The sequence below is a fragment of the Vollenhovia emeryi genome, unplaced genomic scaffold (assembly GCF_000949405.1).
Source record: "Vollenhovia emeryi isolate VEMERY1.0 unplaced genomic scaffold, V.emery_V1.0 DF939146.1, whole genome shotgun sequence".
Classification (NCBI taxonomy): domain Eukaryota; kingdom Metazoa; phylum Arthropoda; class Insecta; order Hymenoptera; family Formicidae; genus Vollenhovia; species Vollenhovia emeryi.
Window position 1 is genome coordinate 1,893,840 of NW_011967220.1, and position 25,121 is coordinate 1,918,960.

At 37.2% G+C, this 25,121-nt stretch overlaps 3 protein-coding genes across 12 annotated transcripts in view; 1 reads left to right on the forward strand and 2 right to left on the reverse strand.

The window, feature by feature from the left end:
• The window catches only part of LOC105566242 (electroneutral sodium bicarbonate exchanger 1), a 51,269-nt gene extending 30,998 nt beyond the window's left edge, over positions 1 to 20,271 (forward strand). For 3 of the 10 annotated variants that reach the window (XM_012020098.1, XM_012020097.1, XM_012020099.1), the window contains 15 exons: positions 203 to 478; positions 5,064 to 5,167; positions 5,581 to 5,766; positions 8,242 to 8,448; positions 8,717 to 9,129; positions 9,472 to 9,637; positions 9,877 to 10,035; positions 10,461 to 10,610; positions 10,819 to 11,094; positions 11,279 to 11,668; positions 11,852 to 11,959; positions 12,392 to 12,526; positions 16,054 to 16,235; positions 16,880 to 16,994; positions 18,366 to 20,271. In XM_012020098.1, the coding sequence (XP_011875488.1) occupies positions 203 to 478; positions 5,064 to 5,167; positions 5,581 to 5,766; positions 8,242 to 8,448; positions 8,717 to 9,129; positions 9,472 to 9,637; positions 9,877 to 10,035; positions 10,461 to 10,610; positions 10,819 to 11,094; positions 11,279 to 11,668; positions 11,852 to 11,959; positions 12,392 to 12,526; positions 16,054 to 16,235; positions 16,880 to 16,994; positions 18,366 to 18,443 (2,945 nt within the window). In that variant the 3' untranslated portion in view covers positions 18,444 to 20,271. Of the gene's footprint in view, positions 1 to 202; positions 479 to 1,156; positions 1,220 to 3,113; positions 3,219 to 5,063; positions 5,168 to 5,580; positions 5,767 to 8,241; positions 8,449 to 8,716; positions 9,130 to 9,471; positions 9,638 to 9,876; positions 10,036 to 10,460; positions 10,611 to 10,818; positions 11,095 to 11,278; positions 11,669 to 11,851; positions 11,960 to 12,391; positions 12,527 to 16,053; positions 16,236 to 16,879; positions 17,125 to 18,365 lie in introns of all 10 variants that reach the window. The other 7 variants (XM_012020100.1, XM_012020102.1, XM_012020104.1 and 4 more) reach the window with 6 other exon arrangements.
• A 2,207-nt stretch (positions 20,272 to 22,478) lies between these two features.
• On the reverse strand, positions 22,479 to 22,965 carry LOC105566259 (putative gustatory receptor 2a; the record flags this gene model as incomplete). Its single annotated transcript, XM_012020130.1, has 2 exons — positions 22,479 to 22,701; positions 22,777 to 22,965. Coding segments are annotated over 2 exons (297 nt in total), but the record flags the coding sequence as incomplete, so codon positions are not given.
• LOC105566260 lies at positions 22,901 to 24,250 on the reverse strand. The gene has a single exon (XM_012020131.1). The coding sequence runs from the start codon at positions 24,248 to 24,250 to the stop codon at positions 23,123 to 23,125; it is 1,128 nt and encodes a 375-aa protein (XP_011875521.1). The 3' UTR covers positions 22,901 to 23,122.
• Positions 24,251 to 25,121: the final 871 nt, after the last annotated feature.

A 25,121-nucleotide genomic window follows, 5' to 3' on the forward strand; every position in this document is an offset into this window, starting at 1 on the left:
ATGGCCCGAAATAATGTCTAATGGACGCATTTTTAAGATTAATTTTTTTAAAATTCCTAATCTTAATTTTCATTTTACAAATCACTTTCATCTCTGCTATTTCGGGTCATTAAGGGTTTGTTACGTTTTAAGTTGATTTAATTTAATTGTTCTTAATTTCTAATCCAATTTTGTTATTATTTTCGCCTGCTTTTCGTTGAAGACCACCCCGACGACGGTGGCGAGACGAAAGAGTCGGGTCCAAGGGTCCTAGGGTGTGCTAACTTTGTTAAAACACGTACGACACAATCGACATTTTCAGATTGCGACTGTTCATGTGGTATGCATGCCTTGTTGACGTCAGATTTGCAGGAGCGTCGTGATCCGAAGGACACTTATGTGCCGTCCGTCGCCCGCAGTAGCAGCTGCCCGAATTCGAACACGGCCCCGCTGTCGAAAGAGGCGAAAGACCTCAAAGGGCCGTACCTTCTGGTTCCAGGTATCAACTTAGGCCAGTTCATCCGCTAAGCAGCCTTGGATTGCGGTGCTTTCATCGCTTTTCTAACCACACCCCAATGGAACAACCCACTAACAACTACAACATGCGTGTATCGATCGCTTCGCAAATTCTAGGTTTTATTGCTGCCGCGGTGTTAAAAGTGTTCGCGAATTTAATTCCGCAACGTCGATCCTGAGCGATTCATAATTCGACCAAATTGGACAGGCCTGATTTGCCTACAAGAACACAGCGAAGTACAATTGTTAGGAAGTTTACTTCAGTTCAAGTGTACCAAGGGCAAAATTTGAACATTAATATCTTGAATAGAGCTTGAGGATGGCAATCTTTGCCATCGCGAATTTGGGAGGCAAGCGATACGTTTAGCTATAATTTGGTATTATTGGATTGTGTGTCATAGTGCGCGCCGATCAAGCGAGGATCAAGACAATCTCGATTGTCGCTGGATCCGCCCGCGATCCGTTGGATTTACAAGCCATCATGGTCATTCCCCAACTGCCTGATGTTTCTTGGTGATTGTCTTGCTAATTGATTGTCAATGTGAAATACTTGGCGTCATCAAGACCGCTCATCGCCCTCATCGAGTCACCCCACTTCGTGCTCCGGAGCTCGAGCCGGTCAAAAATTTATAACTTACCACCGTTTCTTTTCTTTTGTCAGACGAATTTGGCATACCCCACGTGGTGGGATTCACGACGTGGTTCGCGATGTGTCCGCTAAAAGGTTAGCCCGCCAGATGGTTTACTCTCGAATCTGCACAAAAAAAAAAATTTCTACTTCTCACTTATCTTCCGTCTATACTAAAGTCTCTTCACTGTCGTCTTTCGTGTCTTATCACGTAAGCTCGACGCGCGGCGAAATTTATTTCGATCTCTCGTCGATCCTGCCACCTACTATTTCAGCTATCTCGATGGAATTGTAATTGTCTTACTGTAATGCACAAGAGTTTCGACTATAAGGACACAGCATCATCTGACATCCCTTCGTGTGAAGCAAGAATCCCGGACGATCTGGCAACACTTATGTATTTCGCATGGAAATTCAAAATTTCGAGACTCGGGACAAATTGGCCGATAGTTTTTTTCTAACACGGCGCCGATTGAAACAGTCGGAGATTAATCTACGAGAGAATGCTACCGTCTATAAATACTTGTCCTTATCGACGGGAACGTAAATGTCAACGACACTGCGGTAGATAACGCGTCTGACCTATTCTAGCCGCGACTACTGTGCTCGATTCTACCTCCCGAATACCAGATACATCTTGCCCACTATCCGATGAAATTGATTACGGTTGCTAATGCGGTGTAGCAACGCCAGAAGTGGATTGCGGCTATTCAACGTGATCTGTATTCTCGCTGGCATTAAATGTCGCTGATTATCAATTTTCTATTGAACGTCGCCCTTCGGCAAAAGCAAATATGCGGTAGGACAAGCGATATTAGATGTACGGCGAGAATACGGAGTACTCTAATGCGTCTGCACTACGCAATGAACGACGGGTTTACTTCCTATCGTACGTGACGTTACTACAATTCACCGTTCGCGGTCTCATTATCCATTGATCAACATGCACGTTCCTCCGTTGAAAACGTAGGCCAACGTTTGTAACTCCGATCATCAGGCATGGATCTTTCTATGTGATCTTACTAGGTGCACGTAACTCGATGTAAACCCTGTCTACCGTATTATTCATTATTACTGTGCATTTATGGTTCCTCAGTGTTATAATCGACTAATCTCTTTTCAGTATCCTAACTAACGTAGTCCATTCTAATCCCGTAACCCGCGAAGAGGCGAAAATAGATATGATCTTTTTTAATGCTACTTCGACGCGCGTACATTTTACGAAACGCAAGGAAATGAACGCTGAATTACTGTATAAAGAAAAGTGTTGCGAATTATTGTCAAAGTGCGTGCTTGCGAGCAAATAAAAAAATCACGCCCTCGTGAAGGTCCCCGTCAAATTAACGAGGCGTTTCGTTGTTACGCGTATCTTGTAAGGGTCGCGAGAGTTCGCGAGCCATTTGAGCCCTCGCGTCTGCCGCGAAACTTGCTGTGACGATCATATGGAAACGAGGCGACGTTAAAGTATAATAATAACAATATGCGGCGACACGTGCGCGGTAAAGACTCTCAAGGAGACTTCGTGCCGTCGTACATTTGCCATCGCCACGTTCGTACCTGGCGTTTTGCGCGCACTTTGTGTGTAAAAATAGAAGCAATTGCATGCATAATTTCCTTCCCCGCGGTAACATTGCAATCAGCACGCGTTGTACGTGGAATATTCCGGAACCGGGCTGTTTGTTCGCACGCAACACTTTCTTCTCGGATTAAATGTTCAGATTGAAATTAAAACGCCGGCGCGTACAAACGAGGCGGCTATTTTTTTAATTTCTTCCCCACAATTTAGTCTGCTATCGCCCAAGGGGCTACATCCGCGAATGAGAGATACGCACGAATGCGATACGTGGACAAATCGATTTGTTGTAATTTCGAGTGATTCCGAGATCAAAGCGAGCACGATTTACTACGGCGGCGGATCCTCTGCTCCTCCTCGCACCTTCCTCTGTAAATAACATACGATCCTGGTGTTGTGTTTCATGCTCATTTTTAGTGGAGGAATCGAATTCCGCTCCGGCGATCGCCGGCGCAACAAGTCAGGGCAGTGGAGCAGCGCTGAATGCTGGTAGCCGCTTCCTTGCGATACCCGGCCATCCCGGTAAACCGCTTTTCTGTGCTTGCTTTTCTACTCATACACACCTCCACACTCGCGCGAGCCGCATTAATTCTGTAGTGACGTTCCACACGTATACGTAGATTAATCTGCAGTAGCAATTATCCATGCCGTTGACATGCCCGACAAACGAGGGACCGTAGTGAGATCGGGACGGATTGTTATTGGAACGCTGGAAAGCTTAACAAACTTCATTTCGTTCGCGAGAAATTACCGAAGAGCCTTTACTGCGGATAATGGTGGCCGACTTGCAAATTGCGCCAGACGTCATTACGCCTCTTGCCACTTGGTGAAATTTCTGAGTTTTGACGTAGAAATACAAGTATTTGTTTGTTATTAAACGCTCGTTGTAAGTAATTCTAGGATTTAACTCGAATAACTGTAAGGATTTAACTTAAATAACTCGAAGAGAATAACAGGCGCATTAATTTGATTTATTACTTATCGGAGAATATCTAAAGAAATATCTTCAAGCGATCTGTTCGCGAAGTACTGTTAGAGGAATATTAATTGCAAAATTGAGAGAGCTCCTATTACCTGGGGCTTCCACGATAAGACTATTGGAGAAATTTACGATAAGGTTAGCCTTGCAAAGTGATGTCCTAGCGGTCGTCCTTGACATTTGACGCAAAAGGTCAAGGACTATTAGTGTATGGCGAGCTTCGATCAAACGCAGTTCACTTGATTTGTTTAATCGTATAAATCGATACCGATTATATGCACTGATAAAAGGAGATTAAAAAATGATTTTTAATAAATTAGTGTGGCCGGTTATCATAATCAATATATCGGTACAATCTTAAAATGTTGTTTGCACCTTATAATTGATCACATATCTTTCTCGATTACGCTTGATTTCTATCAAATAATTAAATAGCTATTTCGTTATGCATAAAAAGGTTTAACTTCATTTTTAATGAGAATTTAAATTTGAGATAATTCATTTCGCAAGATAGCACATTTTATTTACAGAACTCGCAGAGATAGCGTAAAATTGCGATACGTTGCAAGTAACATAAAACAGTGAATATCGAATTACTCATCATTTGCGATTATAAAAATGCAGCTATTAATATCCTATTTTAGAAATTACTGATATTTATGCACTTAAAAGGGCATATCTTTAATATTCTTATATTTATTTTATTTATTACAAAATGCGGTTTTTATTTCATGATTTTTTGAGAAAACAAGTCTCAAATAATCTTGTTCACCGAATAAGATTTTAAATGCTAATTGATATTACAATAAATATTACTAGGTGATTTAACACTGTGATTTTATTTGCATCTTATTTTAATAGAAATCTGTTTTACATATAGATAGAAATCTATTTATCTTTTAAAGCTCGCGTTAATTCTGCCGAGATAAAAGGTTTGTCTCAAGTTTACAAATCAATTTCGCGCTTGCGAATATAATAAGTCGACAACTTTTCTGAAAATTTTCTTCGCACGCCCCGCCGATGTCTTGTTATTTTGCGAACGTACCACTCGAATCGGCCGCGAGAAAATTCATGAGTTTCCAGGGGGGGGGGGGGTGTGATCAATGACTTCGCTACGAGATAAGGGCGCGTTCGACCTTCTTGATCCTGCGACAGACCGCCTTAAAGCGGAACGTTCTAATCGCAAAAGCGAACTCGTACGAACTTGATGCTGAGCGTGAAATTCGAGCCGCACGAAATTGCAATCTGCTTTGTGCGCGCACCTCGGAGGATTAATGACGCACGGGCGGATGAAAGCCATCATTTTCCTCATTGCATGCTGCTGACAGGAGTTTGTTACTCAAGCCGCGCGTAAAAATGCAGTAGGCAGTAAGCTAGATCTCTTTCAGGCCAAGAACCAGGCAGCAACGGCATGGACCGGAGCCCCAGCAGCGTGTCTATCTGCAGAAATCACAGCTCCTCCGCTTTGGAGAATGGAGACGCTAATCACAAGGTTCGTAAATACATTACCTGAAATTTAATCCTCGGGAAATTAGATCCTTCAAATTTAGTGCGTTACCATGGCGGCGACGGATGTTTGTGGCTTAGATTACAATTATCGAATATTTTTGAATTATCGTGAGAACAATTAAGAATTGTAAATCTATACAATGTACATACATCTACACGCACAAAATATAATTATCTTACCGTAAAAGATTAATATAATTAATAAAAATTAATGCAAGTATCAAAATAATCGAGCTATTGTCTAGATATTTTTAATATTAGCCGAGCGAAAATTGCTTAATTTTGTTGTCAACCTCTTTGGTAAAGAGATTGCATACAAATCCCTCTCCTTTAAAGTCACGATTGGTTTTCCGTATCGCGGACAGCTTAACCCAAGAAACTTCACTTTCTCATTAGGGTAATACGCACTTTATGAGGAAGATACCAGCCGGCGCCGAGGCAAGCAACATACTCGTAGGTGAGGTCGATTTTCTCGACAAGACTTTGTCCGCATTCATCCGGTTAAGCCAGGCCGGGATAATGGGGGACCTGACAGAAGTTCCTGTTCCAACAAGATTCATCTTCGTCCTCCTGGGACCCATGGTAAGAATGCTACCGCGATTATGTAATGATTAAGCGCGAAAACTAAACAGCAGAAAATAAGTTATGATCGCGACTTATTTCAAGTACCATTTCATTGAAATTTTCCCATTATCTGGATTTGCAAAACTTGTTGAAACAAGACTTTGCCCCATGAATGACTACGTTTTCAATTAACACGTGTCCCACATATGAGAAAACGATGAAAAATGTTTGCATTCCATAATTTCAGTAAAATTTGAGGGGTCTTTTTAATAAGTGAACAACCATCGATCTGTAAGACAACACACACGCACACAATTCGCGCGCGCACGCGCGCGTGTGTGTGTTCATATTTTCATAATTAAACGCAATTTTTCATACCTAATAATTTTGGTGAATCTTATACTTTTGTCTTCCATCTTTTTTAAAGCACGATTATTATTCGATCTTGAAACACAGTTTTATGTCCTACAAGAAATTTGTCATGAGAAATGTTTAGTAAGGAGATTTAGATACAAACTTGGACTGGAAGAATTTTATTTATCTTATGTACAAGTCTTTTCTTCTTGACTTCTTTAACTAGGGCATCTTTGCAAAGTTACCGTAGATACAACTCCATTTCCATTTTTCATATAAATTTAGATAAATTAAAATGCATAGAGTTGCAATTGAAGATGAAGAATTAAGGCAAATATCTTTTTATAGTAAAGAAGAACCTCTTGCTATTTTTTGTCTCTCTTGAAAATCTATCGTTCACTTCGGGACGCTATGTATTTGAAAGTGTCGGACGATCCCGATGGAGATTATTAAGTTCAAAAGAAGTTCGGAAGAAGTACAGCACGTGGGCTCGAAATTTTACCCTGTTTGAAATATTAGAACGCCAACGTAACGCATGAATAAATTGCTTAAATGCAAATGAAATTCCCAACCGTGGTATTGTACTATCAAATAAAATATCTGTACATCCGTGCAAGTGCGGCAGTGGTCATTAACGAATTCCTTGAAGTCCTTTTGAATCGTCGATTATCTGCACGAATCATATCTATACTACTCGGCTATTACAGTAATATCAACGACTTATCACAGGCAATCATCTTCCACACTCAATCTCGAATGGGTGATCTAAAAAAAGAATTATAACTAGTCCGAATCGCCTCGCAGCCACTTGCGCAAGATTCTCTCTTCGCGTTTATGTGTAAGCACATCTATCTCTAAATGTCAATTTGAGACTCGAGAATGCCATCTCTCTGGCAACGGAGCAATTAAACCTTTAATAACCAGTCATACATGCTAATTGAGTCTGTTGACTATTGTCTCGAGAGACCCACGCGTAAAGTAATACCTTTTTCACGCAAATGCGATTTAAATATGCAATTGCGAGCTTATTCTTTAATTTGTGACGTCACAAATGCTTCCTTTCATTAAGCATATATTACCACTTTAAATACCTTTATTACTCTAATAAAAAATTATGTCAATTTATCAACAAACTTTCTGTGCATATTAAAACCGTCTAAAGTCCTCATTATGCGAGAGGATCTTAATATGAGATAGCGGGGCTTCTTTTAAATTAACAAGCATCGTCTATTGGTTCCACCATGAATTTATTGCTCTTGAAGCGGAATCTGTTTAGTGGAAAATTCATTGTTAGATCGTGTAATCGTCGTGAAAAAAAATTTGTGATTAAATCTGGACGTTGAAAACCCGCTATCTCACATTAGAAGTCTATGGCATAATAAGGGACTTTCCTCTATTACAAAGAAATTAAATCCTTAAATAACATTTAAATATCAAAATATCATTGAAAGATTATTATTACATCCGTGACTAAAAGAACAGTCAGGAATTTCATTTGCATTACGCAATTTATTCACGCGTTATGAGGCTCTGATATTTCAAACAGCGTGAATTTCACAGAGGATATACAGTTTAATTAAAATAACATTATTCTATTTAAGTAATAATTCCATTATTACATAAATTATTTACCTCATTTTTACCCACATAGGCAGCTACTCTGTATATCAATGGTAACTTTAACAGCATCAAATCGAAGTTTGATGACGTTTTTCTTCTTAGATAAAAATGAATTGTTCACGTCATCAGTTCTGAGAGTGTATATAATCTCTCTGCGATAAAAACTACTTATCGATAAACAGGGACACTAGTTTATTTTCGTGCGTTACACGTGGCTGATAATCTTCACAAGTTCTCGCAAAACCCTCGCTTATCACCTCATCTTACGTTATTCTGTATTAAGTAATTCCTGGCGATAAGTTACGCAATAAATACCTTTAGTTAATGCGTCATTATGTTTATAATTCCGAAATGTTTCAAATAAATCACTGAAGTACAATATAAGATATTTGCAAAGAATGTATGCAGGAAATAACGATATTAAAATTATATTAAATACATGCGTGCAAAAATATCAGCATATAACTGTAGGACAATGTAACAAAATTACAATACTTTACATTGTACGAATCGTTTTAGGGTGGAATTGCGGGATTCCACGAGATCGGTCGAGCCATGGCGACCTTGATGTCCGACGAAGTCTTCCACGACGTGGCTTACAAAGCGAAAAATAGAAATCATCTCTTAGCAGGTATCGACGAGTTCCTAGACGCCGTGACGGTATTACCACCCGGTGAATGGGATCCCGCAATCAGAATAGAACCGCCAGCCGCTATACCGTCGCAGGTGAGAATAGCCTCAGAAATCAGAAGCGATATCACTTTTAACAGTTCGGAACTCGATATTACATAAACGCACGAAGGTAATCTCTATCTTTATTTATGCGACGACGGAAGTGGCATGTGACGAGTGAAGTTCTTTTTTTGTATATCATTACTGTGGCACATTGAAAATCGAAATCACGAAAGTTATATCGATTTCAACGCCTAGCTTTGAGATATAAATCTTGGAAAGTATTCGCCACTTCAACCGCAGCTTTGTTTCACGTTCTTAGGAAGTCAGAAAAAGACCCAAGGAGGAAAAGCCTAAGGAAGAGTTCGACGACGAAGCTGACGAACAAAAGCTAAGGGAGGAATCCGGCCTGTCCAGAACCGGTAAACTGTTTGGTGGTCTGATCAACGACTTTAAGAGGAAAGCTCCGTTTTACCTTTCCGACTTCAAGGATGCCCTCGCGCTTCAATGCGTCGCGTCTTTCATTTTCCTGTATTTCGCCTGCTTGTCACCCATTATCACCTTCGGTGGCCTGCTCAGCGAGGCCACCGGTAAGAACATGGCCGCTATGGAATCTCTGGTTTCCGGTTTCGTCTGTGGCATAGGATATGGCTTCTTCTCTGGTCAGCCACTGACTATACTTGGTTCCACTGGTCCGGTGCTGGTTTTCGAGACGATCGTCTACGAATTCTGCAAGTGAGTTTCGATGGAATCTATCTGCGGTTTAACCAACTTCTGTAACTTTTTTCACTGCTTCAATTCTGTAGTTAACATTTTTTTAATAAAGTTAAATCAGGACCTTCGTGATATAAGTAAAATAGGAAACGAGAACGCCACATCAATGCTTAGGTCTGAGCAGGGTGAAGGTAGCCCAATAATTTTTAATTTCATATGTGAATTCGTATACCATTACATTTTTTTATATCGCAACTTTACGAAGACAGAATCGATGAATTTATATTATATTATGAAATGTAAAATTTTATTAACATTTTCCTTCTTCGAGATAGTCTGATCAGATCGTTATTCTTCTCGCAGGAAGGTTGATTGGAATTACATGTCCTTTCGTTTTTGGATCGGTTCGTGGATCTCCATGATTCTGATGATTCTCGTGGCCCTGGACGCAAGTGCTTGCGTTTGTTACATCACTCGATTTACGGAGGAAAATTTTGCCACCCTCATCGCCTTCATTTTCATTTATAAGGTGAGCAAAATCGTACTGCTGTCCATCAGGATAGACACAATAGTGATTCATTAAGTTCTCTTGATTTTTCCCATTGTATTACGGTGTTCTAAAAAATTTTTATTAATGTTATTTTACCATGAAAAAAATGCCATACATATACTCGATTATTCACAGACAATATCACGTTTTAATCATACTTTTAATATCGTTAGTTATTTAATATCTTTATATGTATTAAGTGTATCAGTACATTCTAGGCTATCGAAAATGTACTGTCGATCGGCAAGAAATATCCCTTAAACAGCTCTTCTAGCGAAACACTGGACTACAATTGCTGGTGCAAACCACCGAATACCAGTCTGCCATCCAGTTATGACAACATGAATTGGACGACGTTGGATAAAACAGCTTGTGAGGTAAAGATATTGGAAATAATATGTGAAATGTATTTACAATTAACTAGAGATAACAAACAGTTGTTCTGTTGTACACACGTCGAGATTTGGATTCCACTAAAATGCATCGACACGGCTGTATTATAAGATTACCGAGACATTTTCATTTAAAGACTCGTGTGATCTCGCGTCACAGCAGAAATGGTAAATTCTGTTTGATAATCAACTCGCTGTCACGTGAGTGATAAGAAACACCGAGTACACAAACCTCTCGTTACGCTCAATCGCAACAATCAAACGTGTATACAACTTGCTGCCTCTTATACCTTCTCGAGAAATTACAGGCGAGCAAACTAGATTACTAGGTGTTCCTGAGTTCGCAGGAAAATGTGAACTTCGAGGCAATCCAATTCGCTTCATGCCGTGTTCGTTATTGCTTCTTTCAGAATTACAATGGCACTATGGTGGGCGACGGCTGCAGCATACCGCATAATGTACCCGACGTGTTCCTTATGTCAATTATCCTATTCATGGGCACGTTCTTACTGTCGGTAGAGCTCAAGGATTTCAAGAACGCTTTATTCTTTCCCTCAAAGGTAGAAACATATGCTCTAATTAAAGAAGAAGGGACAAGACCCGCTCTATCTTCTTAGGGGATAAAGATTAAAGATATTATAAGACTTCTAGCTATAAAGTCGTTATACATATCTTTTGAGTTTTATTAGGAACACGATAATTTATGGAATCTTATCGTTGCATCTACCAGGGGAATTTTGGTTTTTGACGTTTCCTATGTTACTTCAGGTGAGGCAAGTGGTGAGCGATTTCGCAGTAATAATCGCGATATTCTCTATGAGCACATTGGATCATTTCGTGGGCATTTCAACGCCGAAATTGGAAGTGCCGGCGGAGTTCAAGCCGACGTTGGAGGGACGAGGATGGATAATCTGGCCTTTTCAGAGGAATCCGTGGTGGAGTGCTATCGGGGCATTTCTGCCCGCTTTATTGGGCACTATATTGATCTTCATGGATCAGCAAATCACGGCCGTTATTGTTAATAGAAAAGAGAACAAGTTAAAGGTGAGCGGTTGCTGCTTCGCTGGTTACGATGCTTCAGCGGTTACACCTATCTATTCTCGTCAACGAATGCCGCAGGCTTTGAATGCGTGACAGAGGAAGCATCGCTTAATTTAATTACAATGATAAATACTTAGCGATAACGCGGTAATAGACCGATAAGCTAATCTTATTGATGCTTTTCCAGAAAGGATGCGGGTATCACCTGGATCTCTTTGTTCTGGCGATCCTGATCGAGATATGCTCGGTGATGGGACTTCCATGGTTCGTCGCAGCGACGGTCCTCTCCATAAATCACGTCAACTCGTTGAAGTTGGAGTCCGAGTGCGCCGCGCCGGGCGAGAAGCCGCGGTTCTTAGGAGTCCGCGAGCAGAGAGTCACTCACATACTGATTTTCTTAATGATCGGGTGCTCGGTGCTGCTAACACCGATGCTGAGGAACATACCGATGCCGGTGCTGTTCGGTGTCTTCCTGTACATGGGCGTCGCGTCGCTGAAAGGTCTTCAGTTCTTCGATAGGATTCTCATAATGCTGATGCCGGTTAAATATCAGCCGGATTACATGTTTCTTCGCCAGGTATATGAATGATTCCGAAAGCCTTGCTTTCCAAGTAGCTCAAAACGCATTTGACCTGACTTCTTTAACGGGGAATACATTCACTTATAATGAAATATTTCGAAACATTGAACAGATTTATATAATTCTTCTTATTCTGAGGCTATTGTATTTCCAATGTTTAAAGCAAGCTTGGGTTTTCAGGTGCCGTTGAAACGCGTACACCTGTTCACTGTGATTCAGCTTACCTGCCTTACCTGCCTGTGGCTCATAAAATCCTTTAGCCATACTTCCATTCTGTTTCCTTTAATGGTGAGTAATTAATCTATAGATTCCTCAACGAGTTATTCGTCCTTTAATAATATCCGTAACTTTCTCCAACTATTAATGTGGATTTGATAAGTAGAAAAATTACCATTACATTCGACGAAAGTATAAAATTGTTCTTTTTTAGATACTTGCAAAAGAAGTTCTACAAGAGATTAATTAAACGTTTTATTTAATAATAAATTATTTCACAAATGAACTGAAATTGTTGCTCTGTGAAGATTATAATTGCACTTGAAAAAAATAATATGTTTTTCTCGGTAAAGTCGTCTCGTAACACCGTTAGATGTATAACATTAGGTTCTTGCTGCAACAGCTGTAAAACCAAAAGTTAATCAATCTCGGAATCAATATATTATGAGAAAGTGGCATGTTTTCAAGGATATTATGTAATTCAGCTTGCATAAAACTTTGCAGCTCGTGGTAATGATCGGCATACGCAAATCCCTGGATTTTATGTTTACGCAACGCGAGTTGAAAATCCTCGACGACGTAATGCCGGAACCAAGCAGGAAACACGCTGACGATCTTCGTAAGCTGGAAAACGGCGAGGTTAGCACCGCGACACGAATATTAAACGCCATCACCTGTCGCAAATAGCATACAGACGGTGATCGCGTGGCGAACGCTCGCCCCGTGGTCACCATCACTCTCTCCGACTTTGGGGAATCCGCCCTTTGCAGAAGAAACGATGTATACTACGACGAGTGATCGGATGAATGTCACCTAAAACGAATTAGGTTTTCGTCGCTGCGCGGAACAGATTCGAGTAAAGATATAGGATCTCTGAATATGAGGCTAGAATATAATTTAATTTAAAGCGCATAATTATATATAATTAAACGCCGGATAATTTAAGAGTGCCAACTCGGCCTTTAATAATTTAAAGAAGGAAAAGAAAAACAAAGTACGGACGGACCAATAATTTCTACGCAAAACGCACACTTTTTACTGTTTCGTCGAAACAACACTTTACTCCATTTTGCGGTCGAGAATTTTTTATTTCCGCAAAGGACATTTTACCGCCTGAATACGCCAGGATGACGAGAATGGTATTACACAAAGTAAAAGAAAACATTCCAAAAACGCACGCACGGACTGTCTTCAGTCCGCAGAAATTTTTTGAAACGCTAAGCGAATTTTGCCATTTTATGGAAATACACGATACCGTTGCTGCGGGCATTTACGTGACGAATTTTTTCTATATATATTTTTTTTCAACGAAGAGTTTTTCAACCAAGCTCTCGGCCTCGAAAGCCATCCTCTCGTCTTCCACTCGAAACATGTGCCAAACCAACTCCTCAAATCCAGGTGGTTTATACCGACCGACCAGTATTAAAGTACATGTAATGATAATCGTTGTTGAATTTTTGAATACGGTAGACTTTTGGATACCGCATCTTAAACGTTTTTATCGATAGCATCGTTGTTGTAGCGAGATTAGAGTAATGTGTTGAGTGTTGATCGTTTTTGCGAGCGCTTCGAACACGTCGACGGCTACCCGAAATTTTATTTTGTGCAACACTTCGCTCCGGATTACTAATTATTCTTCAATGGTGAACCGCGCGCGATGAATCTTTATCGGTGTCTTCATTGATGTGCGATGTCTTTGATGGGATTATATATAATTATCTTTGTACGATCCTAGGCGAATTTAAGATAGAGATAAGAAAGTGGAGTCTTCTTCGTTATTACGCCGTAATATAATTGAAATTGAATAATATTCTTACGAGTATAATAGTCACAAGCATAGTCGCGCTTATCGAGCACGATATTGCGAGCTATTAACAGTAGTTAAGGGAAATTATTGTTGCAAGGTAAGCAATATTGTACCATTTTTGTTTGTACATTCGAATAAATTAATGTAGCACTTCTTCTATATAATTTATACATTCCAACATTACAGCAAACAAAGGGCTGTTTGAAATAAAATCATGATCAGTTCACCATGGGAGAGTACACGTTCGCCGCAATTGCCAAATTTTTTTAATACGCTCATAGTTAATCGACAACTAAATGGAAAGCAGGTTGCCTACTACCCCCAAACGATACCAACGAAGATTATTCATCGAGTACCGATCGACACACCGCGGTCGATATTCGCGACTTGGCGAAACAAAGTCTCTGTTGCATTTAATATATCGTCGTGTCGCTGATATCCCCCTTTGTGAACCATTCGAGACTCTTGTATCGATTTAATGCGCCGTCGTACACACACGTCACTAATCATGTAAAAATACATTATTGTTTCGAAACACACGAAACCTCTTTATAATTCCAACAACTCCTAACACAATTAATGATATACTCGTGTAATTTACACGTTCGCCTGCCTGAGAGCTTCTATTTGTTTCTCACAATAGTCAGGTGTTCAAGATTTTCAAGTATTTCAAAATTATTGTATTAATTAAACAATTCATAATGACATTGTAGGAAGAGATAAGAAAAACGCTAAGTACACTAATATTAATTAACTGTAGATAGTTTGTTATAATTACCACTAAATCTACTTACACATGTTATAACATTTTTTTTCTACTGTGTTGTTCTGCTTTAATCTTTTTTTATTTGGGTTGCGCATTTTATTTTACTTTACATTTTTATAATACAAATTAAACCAAGTATAAGAGTCCCAATAAATAGCTAAATTGCAAAAATAATCAATTACATGTTTATTACGCAAAAATTTACCACTGGAAAAGATTCTCATTTAGCTGGTACTTTCCGAATTTCTATCTCATTAATACAGTCTAAAAATTAAATTGACAACAAAGAAACAAAATGTCTTGTAATTTACGAAGCCAGAAATAAGTAAAAATGTGATATGAAATAAAACGGTGTAATCATTATTATGTATAATTTTTCGTACAATACAATAGAAGGAGCAACATAATATTTTTAATTATCTCAACGCGAGTGAGCGATTAAGCGAGGCATCGCTCCGTGTAACAACCGACAGCGTGCGTTCGTTGTTGTAACAATGACAATTAAAGACGGAATAACTGGGCGGAAGCACACCATGACTCACGGAGGAGAGTGACGATTCAGCGAGCGAAAATGAGAGAGCGACTGAAAGAAGTCACGAGCCGGACAAACACGGAGATACGGAATCGGAAATCGATACGGAAATCGCAAACGAAAAAATAAACGCCAGTCGTCGAATCCTCCGCCTGTCATCGGTACGTCACCATAAGTGCACGTCCGTAGTTTCGCCGCATATAGCTGACAGTCTTGTTCTTTTTGCAAACGAACGAATTCAGCGAGCATCCTACGCCCGTTTGTAATCGAAGAGACTCTTCGGTGAGCGAACGCGACGATGCACACTGGGATAGATACGTTACAGTAACAATGCTGCGCCATTAAACTGATTGCAATTACAGCATGTTATGGATTCTCTGCGAATTACGGGACGATAGCAAAAATACATTGCGGTTTACATTTACAATAAAAAATCAAGACGAACGCATGAGTGTAACTGCACGGCGCTTAATAACGGAATTATTAAAGAGAACATTGACAAGTGTTAAAAATAACAAAATGTGCCCCGTCACACATTTATTCTAAGTAATTTGATATTATTTGTGTTAATACCTACTCACAAGATATAAATAACAATACAGATCATTATTAATTGTTATACCGCGCGGGTGAAATGGTACAAAATATTGTTTAGATCAAAACTCTCAAGGTGAACGGAATCGTTACTTATTAAAATCATTTCCACTCCCCGAAAAAGAGAAAAAAATAACACGAAGCCTAATTCTACCGTCATCTAGCGCACTGATTTTTCCATTGTGCATTCTTCTCTTAGAATTGTCCACGCGCCAAAGTCACAACCTTTGTAAATTTATTCATAGTGTTACGTGACACCCCCGATCGTTATTACTTCCTCGTATACATGTATAATTTATTGCCGCGTGAAACCAGCTCGTGAAATACATGCTGGCAAGCAACGCATCACGCCTGCTTCCCAGCAATTCAAAGGCAACGCAAAGTTCGCTTGAATTTATGCATGGCCTGATAGAAATTTGTCGCGCATCAAGGTTGAGATTCAAATTATTGTTTCATTCGTCCTGCAGGAACATAACGAAACGATGGGATACGGGCCCCCGGGAAATATTCAGATTTCTTTGGCCAATGGGAACATCATGAAGATCCCTTTGGCGAGTATCAATATCAGCGAGGAGGTGAACAAAACTGGTATCTGGCAGCAAGTCAACGAGGGCAATGAAAAAACGAAGCAGTCAAAATCGCTAATCAAGTAAGTATTAAATTTTGAACGATTTTAGGTATTTTTGCAAACATTATGTAAAAATGAGACATGCGAATGAATTAATTTAAATGGATTAAATACAAGGAAATTTCGAATAACTCCTGATTGAGAAAATTAACGTAGTAATTTTTTAATAACTTTTCACGATTATTAACTTTAACATTTGACAATTATTGCTCTTTGTAAAATATGGACAGCTAATATTTATATTTTATAATTATGGCTGCAAACTAGTTTTAGCAAATCATGATTAGCTACGGTAGCGAAATTTGTTTTCAGTGAAACAAAGGAACAATTGTTAAACTATAATCGAATGTTTCTCAGTCAATTTAGTTAAAGAGCATAATTTAAGATTATAATAAAAGCATAAATTATAAGAGCATATTTCGACATTTATAGAATTTAACTTTCTAACATGGAATTTAACATTGTATAAAACACAAATACGTAAAAGAGATATTCTGTCATAAATTAAAATTTTGTTAAAAATGAAAAACGTTTTAAACAACAATTATAATAGTTATAGCTGATAGTTTACGAATAAAAAGAAGAAATATTAATATGAATATAAATTTTCTAATTATTATTATCTAATTTACAAAATTGATGAAGTTTGTGATTGTTTGACGCAGTGTGGGAAAGCAAAAGAAGCATCCGAAGAAGGACAACTCGTTAATGGCCGACGAGACGACGAGGCTGACGACAATGACCGAAGAGGACGAGGATGATAGTGGAATCTCGATCAAGGTGACACACGTAAATGATTCTAAATTCTAACTACCATCACCATCACCAAAAAAAACCGACAATTTATATGGCAAGACACACAGCAAGAGCACCAATATACCGGCATGCAACATATCCTATGCACCGCTCTGTGAGTAAACTTACAAACGAGGATGGCATGACAATCCTCGCCGAGTTGACGTAAAAAGCAAATCAGACGTGGACGACTCATTGTAGAACGCATGGATTTTCATAGACGATGAAAATTATGCTTTTTTTCACGTAATGATAGCGTAATTGATAATTTTCATTGCACGTTTCTGTATTCCATTCTGTAAATTTACACAAGTACAATTATGCAAAGTGTTCGAGAAGATATAAGAAAAAATATTTTTAATTTATTAATTTTATGAGATTTGTTCTATAAGATTCAATGTTTTTTTTCATCAAGTAGAAACATAATCGTCTATGAGACTCAACTTTGCATCTCTCGCTTATGCTCTTAGAAGTACGTACGTAGCTCATTGTTCATGTCAACAACGAAATAATTAAACAATCTGAGAAGACGTTACACACAGGATAGGTCTTCTGATTTATTTCATCTTTTATATTTGCATTTTATCTTTGTATCGCTTATCCCCTGATTGAAGTGATTAACTCTTTAAAACGTATTATGATTTTTTGTACAAAACTATATATACATATAATTTTTCACTGTGATAAAAATGGTAGTCGTACATCTTGAGTGAGTAAAAAAATACGAATGAATATACTTTACAAAGAAACAGAAATGACGTTTTCTCATTTTGTAAATTTTTGTCGTTCTTGAGCTTTGTAAAATGAGACGGAAACATCTAATCGCATGTTTCTGTCTTTGCTTTTAGTCACTTTTTACCGTTGCATGAATTTATTATGCTAGATTTATTTAAAAAATCGTTAAGACTAATCATTTATAGGATATAATTTAGCGTATCAACGAAGAAAAAGATGTCACCATAAGTCATCACAAAAGATGATTTTCGAAAAATGTACATCTTTATTATATAATATGTGTGTCTTTTATTATTGTTATGTCTATAGCATACGAAATACCTATAATACTACCTCATATTTTTGTAATATACCCGTTCCATAAAATTACTATTCATAGTTAAATAAAAAAATTAAACGAAATCGCACAGCATATAAAATAATTTTGAAACATATACTTCTTTAATTATACAATATTTGCAATCGTGTAAGTTTTCTTCATAAAATGTTATACCTTCTTAGATAATTTATGAAATCAGTTAACGCAATTTAATTTTTTATCTTGCTTGTTTCTTTAGGGAAAGTGTATTAAAAGGATTAACTTAAAAAGACATTAATAAATATATCAATTTAATATTTCAGGTAGATTTAATACGATCCAAGGAAAGCATCAGTCCTTTAAAAGCAAATGGTACTACCTCAGCAGAAACTTCCGTTTAACAAGAAGATAGCAGAAATGAACATATATTAACGCGATACACAGGTTTCTTTAATCGATAATTTCCAGACTTTCATCCTGAAGTTTTTGTTCTGCGATCTCTATTTTTATCTTACAAATTGCCATTTACGTGACATAAAAGTCATAGATAATACTGCTTAATTTGTTGAAAATTCATGTCCTACAAAAAATACAATGTTCATTTCTATCATTTAACAATTACTCATAATTGTATTATATTTGTACTATATTCAGTAAACAATAGGCATCGCTCTTTGCGAGTGCTCTACAATTTATACTCAACTGTAAATGAGAACCGCCATGCATAGTCTCAATGTATTTGTACATAGAAACAATTCAACAAGATTTGCCAATAGTATCCAATTGTGATTTTATAAAACCTCATCTATTCTGCCCGATAAAATAACGATACATATTGTTACAAAACAGTTAATTTTAGTAGTTATTTATGCAATAATCAATACTTCGTTAATATTGCATACGAATTGCAAGGAATAGCGAGAAACACAAAACACGAAAGAAAAAGAATTATTGGAAACAAATGTTTCGAAATAATAAAGATGTATAGTAGATACATGTTTTAAGTGAGTGTAGACGGCAAGTAAAATACTAAGTGAAATCTAAAAAGATCTACACTTCTTTAGACAGTTTAAATCGACGACGTCTATTGACTTGTGTCATCCTGTTGACTTATGTCAATAGGACAAGTTTACAATAGAGCCAATAAGGACACGTTTGTGTTAGAAATTTGTGAGAAACGCACACTTTTCCGAATCGTGATGTGACATCGAACGAATATGGTGGCATTTATAAAAGAGGAGTGCGAACTGCAAAGTAAAATTTGAGTTTTCACGAAAATTGCTCTTTCTGGCGAATTATTCAAGTTGCAATACATTCAAATATTCGAATAATTAATACCGGTAATTTACACTCCATGGTTATGTACGAAATAAATAGTATAATAAATAGTACTAGAATAGTACCGTAGTATCGCGCAGATGTCCAGAAACCGTGAGCCAAATATCCGAGTGTGTGTACAGTGGTAATTATTGGAATATTTGAACACTGACAGCTGCAATTTAAAATTCATCGTATTTACCAAATTCTGATTTATATTATACGAATCATAGGAAAATAAGCAAGATTATACTCGATGCAAGAATTGCGTTATCATGCAATAATATATGACTCTGCATGTAACAATTAAGTAGTTCAAGTAACTTTATAATCACACATACCATGTATATGCCAAAGAAACCCCGCAATATGTAATACGTATATCAATCCTTCGAGGGATATTTCATACGTTATTGCAAGCAACTGTTACTAAATGGCGGTGCATATTAACAAGAATGCGAATCTGACTAATATCATTATTAAGAAAACTACGCTGGGATGTTTTTATTCATTTCTCCAATGAATACGATAACTTAGAGGGGCAAAAACTGTGGGAGCTATTTCGTGAGTTAAAAATAGAAAAAGAAATATTACATGTATAGATAAACTGTATAGATCATTTGCTCTTTAGCCCCAAGTCGTAAAGTAATATTGACTTTTGGTTTTAGAAGCTACTATTATCTTGCAACTTTTACGAAAGCGGCCTTTTAATATAGAACTGTGGAACAATCCTCTTCAAGATAATCTTCGAAAAATTCTTTAAAATTGCCTCTCACTCGCTAAAGGATAATTGAAATGAAACAAAGTTTTCTTACTGATAACTCTAGTTTAGATAAAGGTTTATTCTCAAAGACACCTAAAATAAATAATGTATTTTTGTTACGACTTATTAAATTTCCAGTCTAACCAAAATCTTGAGCGTTCAATTTTCAAACTCTATTATCATAACTTTTTAAATATTTGGGCACGCCCAATTGCGACAATATTGCGATATTCTAATTATAGTGACATTAATTTCTTTACTGCAAGATTTTTGACGAAAATTTTTCACATTATAAAGATATACATGCGATGTATAGAGTGATAAAAAAAAACAGTCCCTTGAAGGATATCCGATGTTGTTCGTAATTAAAAAGAAAAGATACCATCAATCTGTACAGTCTGCGATATGTAATAAATAATCCTGTAATTATTTACTAGATATCGATGAAGATATTCAGTTGGAGAATATAAATAGTTGCTTGTTAATTAAGATTATTTTAAAATTTAGTAAAAATTATATATATATATATATGTTATTCCTGAAAAGAATAATTTTCCAACTTTGTTTCTAGCGAAAAATAATTTGTTAAATTCTAGTCCAAGTTTTATATTAAACTTATGTAAGTAAAATATGAAATAACAGAGATGACTAACTTGAAGCTTGCCGACCGAATATTTGCATTAACCAACTGATAATATAAATCATTGAAGAATTTACTAAATCGAAAAATGAGCAAATCATTTCTCAAACGATCTGCGATAGATGTATCGATGGTGAAGGATTTCAGTAAAAACTTGACTCCTCTAATCAGCTATAATTATCAAAATGCAATCATTTATGGCGTAAATATTCATAATAAAATTCCTAGAAAGCAGAATAAATAGGCGAAATACGATATACTTTTTTATACGGCCATTTTGCTAACAGATAGTTTGAAAAAACATGTTTCAACGGAGAAAAAAATCTTACAATATGTACATTTAATTCATAGGAATGCTCGAAAGAAGACCTACAGTAAAAACAATACGAAACATTTATATCGCATTGGAAAGTATAGACGTGCATACTTTTAAGTAAATTTTCACGTAAAGAGAGCATGTCCACGCATATATACATAAATCATTTGAAATTGTGCATAAAATCTGTGTTAAGTGGAGGTTGCAACACCAACTCGGTATGGTGTAACATTTCGAGGCTAGAGCTTCGTATCGTAATGAGAGAAATACGAAGAAGTGTGGAAGGTATATCGCAATCTTAGGTGCAAAAATAAACGTGCAAATAGTAAAATTTATGGATATATAGTATGAGAATAAAAAATGTATGATGTGTGTGCTAGTGCAATTCAATGGTGATCTTCGGCGCATTAATTAAGAGAAGTGTACCTTCTCATTCGAAGATCAAGGTTTTATGCGTATCGCAGCGAATTCACGGATGGGCTATAATCGCCGACGTAGTATTAATTGGTTGTGATTAGGTAAGAAAGAATGCGTCTCGGAAACTTATCCGAGTTTCCGAGTTGACAAGGAAAGTAGCTGATGCCTGTCATTATGTCTTTAACCATACTGTGTTACTTTAAATAAATAATGTGCAATTAATATTAAAAAATTTACTATTGTCCTCCCCATTACGAAATACGTAGCCAAACACAGACTCGTGACACAGCTGAGGCGTTAAAAAGCGAATTTCGTATTGGACGAATTAACTTTTGATAAACTTTTAATAAGCTTGCGTTTCATAATTTGCCCGAAATATTTTCGAATCGGTGTTATAAAAGCATAATTTGTGATATAAAAAAATTTATTAATCAATTAAGATCGTCAATTTAAATATTCTTGTGAGAAAAATCATGAACAATGGCTGATAATATTTTAACAAATTTACATTACAAATCTGTACAATTCCATTTCACAACTATGCTCCGTGATACCAGGTACTGTTTAGCCAGACGTCGTTTTCAATTATTACAATGCATTATACACATATTAAATAAATAACTTACACAATGTATTCAATTTATATACATTAATTGACAATATGTATAATTTATGTACACTGTTTACTTACATTTTTATCTTTTAGCTCTGCAAATCAAAACTGATCGAATACATCAGCAGGATACAAAAAGACGTTACTGCACACTGATTGTGAGAAAACTTTTCATCGGATACACCTATTAAATAATGTTTTCGATGGTTAATTTTTCCGATTAAATTATGGATACATTCGATGAAATTTATCCAATGAAATTTGATTGAAAAACCGATCGTATTTTTCATCGAATACACAATTTAATTGGATATATTCGTTTGTTATTATGTAATTGGATTATCCGATTATATTTAATCGGATATTTTTCTCAGTGCAGTTTTGCGTGTCGATAACATTTAATTTGATTTTATATGCCAATTTAAAAAACTTATTGTGAGCGGCACACATTATGTCTGCTGTTTATTTTCACTACACTATTCTGTTTATGACACATTTTCTCCCGTACAATTGCATTGAGGTTTCGACGAACACGAGCTCCCCATTTGAAATTGCACAAGTATCACCAAGTAAGTCGCCACCGTGCCGATCAGCTGATAACCAAAATTATCAATTAAAAAATTATTACTTATATTAGACTATGACTAGGACGATCTAAATATTCTCACCGAATGAAGAAAACTATTATCGAGAGCGAAGTATCCGTTAGCTGTAAACGCTAACTTGCGATGTAACAATTGTAGCGAAAATTGCTTAAGCTGCAACAAATCTATGATAAATGACGTTATATTGAATATTGTTCCTGAGAAAGTGTCATGTGATCGTGTGTCATACCTCTGACTTTGCCTCTTTCCCGATCGCGCGGCTTAAAAGACCATGTATCACGCTGCCCGTTTTTCTCACCTAAAATAAATTTGTGATTGAATCAATGCCTCGCAATTTTGTAAAACGCTCGGGATTTTATTTGCTGATAAAAGTATTCTATTGTACAATTACTTGTATAAAAGCTTGCTATTATACCAATTTTCCTACCTCAATCAAAAACCTAGTAATTCTGTTGGTGAGGAGAGAAATAGGATAAAGCAGGAATATTATCCAGATAATTGTATTACTGAGAGTCTCGTACTCTAAGATATCGTCGGTCATCAACAAAGGCGAGATGAGATAGTAGCCGTTGTATATGAGTGTCAGAAAGAGAAAAGTAAAGCCGAACAATATCGGTAGTGAATAGAATTCTGACACATCCTCGGAAATCTCACAGAGGTGGCAGTGCATATCTCGCAATTGCAGCAGTTGATGAACGGTGGAATTGCTGACAATAACACGCCGCGTTTGACAGAGAGACTGCGGTCGAAGATTAGAAGTGCTGGCTCTGGTTAGACTCTGTATCGCTTGATTCACATCAACAAAATCCGCTTGAATGATCGAGACTAACAGGTAGTATTGCATCAACAGCCAACCCACGTGAAATGTCGGCAGAATGTCCGTCAGCCAGGAGGTCGGACCCGTCTGGAAGGCCAAGTACTCGGTGGACAGAAGGGAAATGAGCAGAAAAATCTTGCACACGCAGACGATCGTCAGAGCATGAAAGATACGTTGTCGTCGCAGCGGACGATACAGATGATACAGATGATCCATTTCGTGTTCGACGTTTATTAATCGATTGGCGATCCTCACCAGAGACTTCTGATCGATACTATAGCTGAGTAAAATCGCGCAAATCACCATGGTGCCGAGTACAGTTTGCAGGACCTCGATGCCTGTGGTCAAGTTTGATTTATTCTCATATTCCAACTTAAGCCTGTACGGTATCGACAGATAGTTTGAGGCGATCATTAAGCTACATAATACGACATTGTAAACGATCCCAAGCCCGGAGTACTGAAATGTGTGTGACAGTCTCTCTTTCCGCGCGATGATATGATGGGCAAACGCGGCGAGGCCGATGATCTTGAAAAACATTATCAATATTCTGAGCATCCAAGATGAACCTTGACGTCGTTCTGATTTTACGTTGCTCGCTTTCTGTTTATTAAATTCTTCCGTAATGGCATAGTCTTTATTTAGATTTCTGAGTATATTGCTGATCTTATTGACATCTTCTTCATTATTTCTCGTCAGTTTATGTATGTTCACATGCATTGTTTCATAACGATTTACAAATATCTTCCATATTTTAATTCGGTTTTCTTGATACAATATTTTGTTTGCAAGACATCCGTGCGTAGAGATTTTTTTTAATTTACCCACTTTAAATCTCGCATGTTAAAATGTTTTGCACATGCATCGTTCATAAAGTGATAATTCAAGGGGTAATCGTTTTATTTTATCGATATCTATATTTCCAGTTGCTCTGAATCCAAATTAATTGCGATTGTTTTAACGTCATATACGACCAATTGCAAATCTGGTAAATCTATGTGCACAAGTCTCTATATATTACGCTTCATTCTTACGAAGTGCAACTGAGCATACGCAGCGATGCTTCCGCAAATGTCTTTCTCGCAGGCATCAAGTATGCAAAACATCATTAAACATTAAATTTGTAACAGTCATAAACGTGTGATAAAGAACATAAAATCGATATTTCAGCCTTGTATCAGTCGACACGGATCCCGATGAGAATAGCAGATTGTTAGCGCGTATGTTACGTATGTATGTGCCAAAGAAACCCTGCCACATGTATACCAATACTTCCTTCGAGGGATATCTCATTCGTTACTGCTAGCAATTGTTGTCAAATATCGGTTCATACTTTAAATTTATTCCGAAAACTATCACCCCTCCACCAGGGTTTGAACCTGGAACTCCCTCTCACTAGATGGGCGTCTACAACCAATTTCAGATTCAAACCCTGGCTGAGGTGATATTTTTCGCAATAAATTTAACATACGAAATATTTAGACACTAACGCCCTGTTACGGCTTTTAGTCCTTTATTCCTAATTCAAATTTGTGTTTATTACATTTGAGCATACGAATTTTCATTAATTTGATATAATGTTTGTTCATGT